This window comes from Perca flavescens, chromosome 3 (genome assembly GCF_004354835.1).
Source record: "Perca flavescens isolate YP-PL-M2 chromosome 3, PFLA_1.0, whole genome shotgun sequence".
In the NCBI taxonomy this organism is placed as follows: domain Eukaryota; kingdom Metazoa; phylum Chordata; class Actinopteri; order Perciformes; family Percidae; genus Perca; species Perca flavescens.
The window spans coordinates 13,578,715-13,587,637 of NC_041333.1; the positions used below are offsets into that span (position 1 = coordinate 13,578,715).

General features: G+C 40.5%; 1 protein-coding gene across 1 annotated transcript; it reads right to left on the reverse strand.

The window, feature by feature from the left end:
• Nucleotides 1–278: 278 nt before the first annotated feature.
• On the reverse strand, nt 279–5,185 carry LOC114553325 (extracellular calcium-sensing receptor-like). Its single transcript, XM_028574562.1, has 6 exons — nt 4,590–5,185; nt 4,057–4,351; nt 3,105–3,899; nt 2,672–2,899; nt 2,368–2,491; nt 279–1,192 (listed from the first exon to the last, which is right to left on the reverse strand). Exons 1-6 carry the CDS (start codon nt 5,006–5,008, stop codon nt 279–281), a joined length of 2,775 nt encoding a protein of 924 aa, XP_028430363.1. The 5' UTR covers nt 5,009–5,185.
• Between the last annotated feature and the right edge of the window lie 3,738 nt (nt 5,186–8,923).

An 8,923-nucleotide genomic window follows, 5' to 3' on the forward strand; every position in this document is an offset into this window, starting at 1 on the left:
AGGTCATCACTCAGTTACATTGGATGGTAACATGCAGTGTTAGTTGTGATCCACCACAGTGACAAAGGGCAGGTATTGATTGATATAATTATATATTATGTTGTACCAAATAAAAGCTGTCATCTTAATATGATGTGTCACGAATTAAACAGTGGAGAAATATTACAGAAGTACGTATAATGCAAGTAAGATAAGGACAGATGTCTACATGAAAGTCTACTTGACACATTGTAATGTAAAAATTGTAATGGCATCTGCAGTTATATTATTTTAATTTTTCAAAATGATTTTGGTGCCACCTTCCCCATCATATTCTTTTTTGTATTCTTGTCAGGTTTCAGTAAGATAATATAACATTTTGGAATAAAAATACAAAAGAGCAGTCCAAAACTGGAGGCAAGAATAGCAAATATCTCCACAGCAACGCTGAACTTCCCAGGAGAGCTGACATACGCTGGGATAAAAGTGATCCATACTGCGCAGAATATCAGCATGCTAAAGGTGATAAATTTGGCTTCATTGAAATTATCAGGCAGTTTTCGAGCCAGAAAAGCAAGAATGAAACATAACATGGCCAGAAGTCCTATGTACCCAAGTACACTCCAAAAACCTACAGCTGTGCCCAGTGCACACTCTAAGATGATTTTGTCCTTGAATTTCTTAAAATTGATAAATGGAAAAGGAGGAGAAATTGTTAACCAGATGACACATATGATAACTTGTATAAGAGTGAAACCCAGAACACTGAGTTTCTGCTGTGTAGGCCCAAACCATTTCATGACATTACTACCTGGAAGTGTGGCCTTGAAGGCCATTAACACCACTATAGTTTTCCCCAGAACACAAGAGATACAGAGGACAAAGGTGATGCCGAATGCCGTGTGTCGCAGCATGCAGGACCACTCAGAGGGCCGGCCTATGAAGGTCAGAGAACACATGAAACACAGAGTCAAGGAGAAGAGCAGCAGGAAGCTGAGCTCAGAGTTGTTGGCCCTGACAATAGGAGTTTTCCTGTATCTGAAGAAAATGAATGCCACAACAGCAGTAATGCATGTTCCAAATAAGGATGCTGCAGTGAGCAGCGCTCCCATAATCTCTTCATATGATAGAAACTCTGCCTCCTTCTTCACACAAGCATCTCTTCTCTCATTTGACCAGAACTCAGGGTGGCAACGCACACAGGTGATGGAATCTATAAAATAATATTACTTGCTCAGTGCATTATTCAATATATTTTGTAAAATATTTTTATATTTATATATATATATTTCCTGTAAAGGTATCAGGCTGAAAATTTCAGTGCACAATTTCACTCCCAATGCATTAACTGCAGTTTAAGAGTGAGATGTCCAAACCTCGGTAGATGAGACCAAATCCATCTGCAATAGTATAAACATTATTTAATAATATTATTTAATAATATTAATAATAATAAAAAGAAAGGGATTCATAATTAACTTTATATAATCATTTCTGGCCTTGACTCATTGTGGTTGTATCAAGTAATACACAGCTGCTGATAACGCATGCCATAATCCCTCCCTTCTCATCCCATGGATCTGAATGAAGAAGATTGAGGATGAATGAGCTGAAACAATACAGACTGCCTCAATCTTTACAGGGATTTCTCATTTTAATTAAACAATGAATCTGCAGTAATTCTAAATACATACATACTCGAGTTACATACATTTTTCATATTGTGGCTATAAACTTGTGGACTTCAGTCATATATATATATATATATATATATATATATATATATATATATATATATATATATATATATGTATATATATATATATATATATGTGTGACTGAATGCCCGCATTGCATCGTGGGACATCGGCTTTGAATGCGCCAGCTTGGCTCATATCGTAGCCTACTGTTCTGTCTTATTTACTGTAATATTTCACCGGTAATAAGACCGAAATAATATTATTAAAATAAAGAAATGCATACCATGATAACAGCTAAATAAATGTTGATAGATGTAGCGTTATAGTTTTAAAAATATCAATAAACAACAAAGCAATCCACCTTCCCTGGCTGAAATAGACCGAAATAATAACAAGAAATACATATAAACGGTGATAAGATCTGGTGAATAAATGTTGATTAAAACAGCGGTTATTGGGCTAAAAATACCAATAATATCAAAGCTGTATACAGCTTCTCTGCTGCAGCCCGACTGGCAGAAAGATTCGTGCTGTGATTACATAAAATGCTTCCCATTGAAATACATTAGTTTAAAAAATGTGACCCCAACACGTAAATCTTCACAATATCATAATGGTATCATGTTCTAATAGATTTGATTTAGTAATGCCATCACGAACTGATGTGAGACTGGGTTGGTTACTACACCTGTCCTGTTGCTTATTTCTCCCTCTGCACATCTTAAACAGTCATAGCAGCAGACAGGCTTTCCTTTCTGGAGAACCTTGCGAGTTCCTGGAGGACATTTCTCACTGCAAACTGACAAAGGCACCTGCATGAACAAAAACAATAATAACAAAAATATATAGGCATTCACTTTGACACGTTGTTGGCTTTACAAGTTGATATTATTATTTGATCCATCAAAACAAAGCATTATGATACCAATACCTAATAATGCACACTTATTATAATTGAAATTAACAGTTAAAATGATCACATTGTAGCTTACCTGTTGTGAGTTCTGTGCCCAAATTAAAGACTTATTTTGCAGATTCAGCTGTTTGTCTGCAGGTAAAGATGCATCATGAAGACCAACTGTGACGAAGTCCACAATGCCATGTTCTGTTGGCTGCCAGTTTATAATTTCATACTTTGCTGCTGGGTCTCCATTCTCATTAAAGTAAACCTCATCTCCTTCCTTAGTTTTGAATTTAATCTTTTTCAGGCGCTGTAAAATCTAAGAAGATATTCATTAATGTAGATCATTATCTGACAAACATGTTGTAGGCTTATTGGCCCAACAGCATGATAGACAGACTGCAACAATGTATTTTTGAAAATGTAAAACTTTCCTTGATAATGAGTTTTCAAAAAACTAATTCTTCATACAAGAAAACAAAAAGACTGAAGATAAGAATATAAGTCTTTGGTTTTCAACTCACCATATATGGATCTAGCTGCACCTTTTTGTTACAGGTTTTGTTACAGCTGAGAATATTATCAAGTGCGTGGGCCACAGCATACACTCCTTTATAGACATTGTACAAGATAGGCATGAGCGACATATCAGTGAAGCTGTTTTGCACTCCAGTCAGATCTTCATGGCCAGTACATTCTCTCTGATTCCCTACTAAAGATGTTGACTGTTTGAACTTACAGCTAAATAGTTTCTCCCAAAACTCTGGAAACATTTCATTACTAGATGAATTGAGCGGCTTCACATTCATCAAAAACTCTCTCATGCCACTGACATGTGCTTTGGGGATTGACAGGCCTACAGCACCATCCAGAATGTGATTACTATCCATGGCTGCAGTTTGGGAATCAAATATCCAGGCCTCAGTGCCTACCCACTGGTACCCAGTCATGTTGCGGAGAGACAACTGTTGTACTAACGCATTAATATCCATGGCGGAGAGGAAAGTGACAATCACCTTGGAAGTGGAAGCCTTGATAATGTCAACTATCTTTTGTATTTTGTCTGGTGGATCTGTTCTAAAGAAAGTTACAGAATACTCCAGACAGATGCCCAGCTGCTGGGCCGCTTCTGTGAATGTGGCCATGCCATTGTTGCCATAATCATCATTTGATCTAATAGCTCCAACCCAAGTCCAACCAAAGTGCTTGACCAACTGGGCCAGAGCTCTGCTCTGGTAGTAGTCACTGGGTATTGTTCTGAGAAAGGATGGGTACTTGTTTTTATCACTCAGACAAGCACAAGTAGCAAAGTGACTGATCTACAAGATAAAACGAAATTATTTCTCAAGATAAAGATATAAAATATAAACATTTACACAGCAAACTACAATTTATGGAATAATACCCTTTGCTATGATCAGCTGAAGGAATAAAATGAATTGTTCACAAATATCCCCCCTCTCCATTTTTACGCACCATTGGGATATGAAAGGGTCCGATGACAGTAGCTATAGCCATGCAGGGAGAGGAAGAGCCCTCTCCCATAATGGCCTGAACTTGGGCAGGTCTGGTACATGGGGCAGATAGTGCAGATAATACCTCATTGCCATTAGCCAAGGCCAGTGTAACCCTCACACTTCTGGCAATGGATGAACAGGAATCATAGATCTTATAGCCCAGAGATATATCAGGCAGTAGAACTGTGCTGTTATTTATCTCCTCTATGGCAAAGAGCATAGCCTGGGAATACTGGAAACCTCTGAAATTTAAACTTAATGCAGACAGTTAAAAATAGTTGGAATTGCAAACAATTTATCACTGCAATAGAAACAGTAGCATAGTAAATGAAAACATTATATGATAATAATACATGCCACATCAAATATATATACAGTATATGTTTTTTTATGTTTTATGTTTTAAGACTCAGTTTGATAACATGATTTATATCAGTACCAACTTCCTCCTAGATATTTGAAATCTAAATACATTACCAAATAATAATTTACCTGGTGCATTGCAGTGGCAGTGGTTTGTGCCTGTAGGTATCCTTTCTGTTTATCCAGCTGTTGTGGAAAGAGAAGATTCCCCCCAACATAATGTCCCCATCCTTCAATAGCTGGGGATTCTCAGGATCCCCTCTCTGCCTGCACACCAACTCCTCAGCCTGAGAGACAGACACCACTAACAACAGTTGTAAGAGGCCCCAACCCTTCTCTGGCCACCTGTGTCTAGATGTCATACTGTCTAAGAGAGCTAAGCCACTAGGTTGCATCACATGTACAATAAAGTAAATCAAAAGGATTAACCGGTTTTTATGCATTTTGGAGTAGCATAAAAAAATAGAACAGTGATGTTTTGTGTCTGTGGACCCACAAGGCGGGGCAAGAGGAAAGAGTTTCCCAAACATGAAAACAGTTTTGTGCATTAGCCTATCCTGGATAGGGATGCACCGAATACAAGATTTCGGATTCGGACAAATATTGGTCTTTTTGACAGGGTTCGGTTTCTGCTGAACCTTCAGGAACCTTACAATTTTTTTTCCACCTAACAGAACCTTACTCACTGCTACTCATTAGCTCATGTTAGCTTTCTAATTTCGCACCCAACTTCTATAGTGGAATGGCTTCGAATGACGACCAAAACTGCTCGTCTTTTATTGTGAGCATTTAGTGTTCAATATGTTGCAGTTTTATACGGAGCCCCCCTGGTCCCACTTTGTCAAAAAAAATTATTTATAACTATCTTGTGGCCTCAAGATAGTGTAGAGATGTAGTGTAGTGCAATACTTCCCATTCTGCGCAATATTGTTTGTTTTAATATTTAGTCTGCAACATAGTTTGCTGCAGTTCTGCTTCTATTTATTTACTAGTACTGTTCATCACAATTCTGTTAATACAGTAATGTAAATCTTGTATGCTGCATATCCATAGTCCTTTATAATTCTTCTTCATATTTTATAGCCTATATTTATACTTTTTACATGTATATATGTCACAAAGTGAAGCCAGGCAGCCAGAGTTTTCTTATTTTGTATATAGGCTAGTGTGGTGTTTTGGTTTGCCTGGCACAGAACTGAAGACTCCTCCCAGCGCACCTGAGGCAGATCTCATCAGGAGAGATGCTGGAGGAACACGGAACGCGCTCCACATTTTGATAATGAATGGCTGAGACACAAGGAGGAAAGGGGAGCGGATAGAGAGCGAAAAAGAAACGTTGGGGACGGGCAGGACAGCGGATCCAGCTGTCCTCCGGCTCCGCTGTCCTGCCCGTCCGTCTATCTGTGCTCCGTCCTGCACTCCTGTAGCGTCTGCTCCTCTTTCCTCCTTATGTCTCAGCCATTCATTATCAAAATGTTCTGTGTTCCTCCAGCATCTCTCCTGATGAGATCTGCCTCAGGTGCGCTGGGAGGAGTCTTCAGTTCTGTGCCAGGCAAACCAAAACACCACAGATAAACGGGCAGGACAGCAGAGCCGGAGGACAGCTGTGGATGTTCGGCGGATCGGCGCGTTGGCGTTGTGGCCGAACGGGAAAAGCAGAGTGGACGTTGCGTGCTGCTGGCCCTCTTCCCCCTCCCTCAAACAGAAAAGGGTAAAGACTGTAGTCCCTTTCTCTATAGACTGGTTGAAATCAGATTTTCTATTTTTGCCCAAATCGCACAACGCCAACGCGCCGATCCTCCAAACATCCACAGCTGTCCTCCGGCTCCGCTGTCCTGCCCGTCCCCAACGTTTCTTTTTCGCTCTATATCCGCTCCTCTTTCCTCCTTGTGTCTCAGCCATTCATAATACAAAATAAAACACCCAAAACACCACACTATACAACATAAGAAAACTCTGGCTGCCTGGCTCCACTTTGTGACATATATATATGTAAAAAGTATAAATATAGGCTATAAAATATGAAGAAGAATTATCTTGTGGCCACGAGATCGTATCTTGAGGCCACGAGATCGTATCTTGAGGCCTCAAGATACGTATCTCGTGGCCACGAGACAGTAGTTTCAGGGGCTCCATAGTTTTACACACATGAAAGTGAACAACTTGACAGACATGTTCTGCATCTAGCGTCTCACGTTCATCTTAGAAAGCTAGCAAGAGCACACAACAGACAAGTTCCATGTAGGGTAAATAGGGTAAAATAAAAGAACTTCCTGTGACGGTTCGCAGTAAAACTAAATTACTCTTAAACAAATTAGGTTGTGTACCTTTTCACATATCAGCTGTAAATGAAGTATTGTAGATAATGTAAATAGTGGGGTTAGGCTAAAAAAATAGGCTAACGACTGTATCATAATCACGCAACTTACTGTACTTACTGTCCTTACATATACCTACGCTCTCCGTCTCTGCAAGATTCGGAATGATTGAGATTTCTCTTGGCACAGCTACCAGAAGACTTACAACTTTCAGACAAGTTGCTCCCATCACATCTACATCTTCAAGCTCTGTTAGAGGTTGCACAGTAATGCTCAGCCCGCCGTCTTCTAAAGAGATATAGAGCAGAGGTTACTGTCACTCAAATACGCAGGTTTTCACGACCTGTCAAAAAGTGATTGATGCCTACCAGATGTGTGTGACTGGACTGTTCCGGAAGCTTCTAGAAGGAAGGTGTGTCCCCGGAAATGACATGTTAAATGATGCAATGCGTGAGATACAGGAAGTAGAAAGATGCTTCATTTAAATTATCCAATGAGGGAGATACAGGAAATATCCGGATGCGTTTGAAATGAGCCAGTGAGAGAAGAGGGGTGTAACGTTAAGTTCAAGCATAAAAAGGGTTTCTTCCCGCTTGAAACAGAGAAAGATAGGCTTTTCATTCTATACACCATGAATGTAAAGCCAAAAGCTAGGGACATACATGCATGCTGTAAAGGAGCAAAAACGAGAAAATCAGCGAGATGGAGACCCAGATCGACGACACGGAAACGTGGAGTACTGAAGCTAACACCACTCTCCAACAAATGATTTGGACCACCAGAAGCTGGAGGACAAATTGAATGATTTGGACTCGAGAGCAAGGCAAAACAATCTGCGGATCCACGGTGTACTGGAGAATGCGGAAGATGGGTCCGTGATAGCGTTTGTTGAAAAATTGTTACGAACCGAACTTAAGCTGAGTGATGAGGTGGATTTGCACAGAGCGCCCACAGAGCCCTGGCGCCGAAACCTGGGTTTTTGTAAAATTAATTTACAGCAATACAGTACTAAGGAGATGATTATCCAGAAAGCATGACGACAGAAAATCACAATAGGAGAGAAATTGCTGTTTTTTGACCACGACTACACAGTTCTCCAGCAGTGCAGGCATCAAAAAGACATTGAAAGATAACGGCATCCGATTCCAGATGCCGTTAAACAGGATGCGTATCTACTGGGAAAGCAGTCTGCAGGTGTACAGCAGTGCCGGGGAGACAGCGGGGATATAGTGTGGAGGTGTCAGAGAAAGCGCTTGGTAGGTGTAGCCCTTGAGAGCAGTGCCAGGTGAGCTAGAGTACACCTCCAGGAATTTCAGCGCAGACACCGGGATGAGCAGTAGTGTTTCAAAACAGACGGTAAATAATTGTCCCATAATATACTCTATTGTTAGCCAGACCCACATCAAGATGTTGGGTCTGGGAACTCACCATTGGCAGGGCTCAATCCGATGGGCGGGATAAACGGAAGTATTTCAAATTCCCTCTGCACTCATAGACAACCTGAGCAACGCTAGGTGATAGATTAAACTTTTGCCGTATCTGGTTGGCAAAACTCCGAACACATCTTCATTTTTTAAGAATGACTTCAGTGCTTAACTCCAAGTTAACAGGTAGCAGCTAACGGGGTAGGTGAATTCAAACAATGGCTAAGTTGCTAAACGCATCTTGTTGTCATTTAAGGACCCTGTTCATGTTGCACAGACATTTTATTTGCATTTTTTGTCTGTTAAGAGGCACAAAGGTATCTTATGCCCCCAAAAATGCTGTTTCAGCTAAGTGGAAGCTCTGGGCATTAACTGCAGCAGCTCCGTGGTGCTACAACTGATTTGGCTCGTTTTTTTTTTTTTTTGCTATCATCAGTACTCACATTGGTATAGCGATCAAGATTAGTGTAAAAATTGACTTTGAAAAACTGACCCTGGCTGCCGCTAGGGTGCGTTTAGATTTCTAGGCTACTATATTGTATTCATGTGCTGACTCACGGGAGCAGTGAGAGTTCAGCTCTGTCTACGGGCGCGCACTTAAAGTGATGGTTCGGAGTAATTTCACCCTAGAGTCCTTTGCACCATGACCTCGAGCCAAACACCCCCCAAGAAGCTTTTTTCAGCTGGGTCTAGCATTAGGAGAGTTAGCGTAGCAGCGTTA

What these genes read in the sequence shown, in the direction of transcription:
- LOC114553325 (XM_028574562.1), bottom strand. Translation starts at nt 5,008, where the DNA reads ATGCACAAAACTGTTTTCATGTTTGGGAAACTCTTTCCTCTTGCCCCG. An exon ending in GACCCTTTCATATCCCAATG is followed by an intron (nt 3,900 to 4,056) that starts GTGCGTAAAAAT and finishes TTTATCTTGTAG; the next exon opens with ATCAGTCACTTTGCTACTTG. An exon ending in TGCAGCTAGATCCATATATG is followed by an intron (nt 2,900 to 3,104) that starts GTGAGTTGAAAA and finishes ATATCTTCTTAG; the next exon opens with ATTTTACAGCGCCTGAAAAA.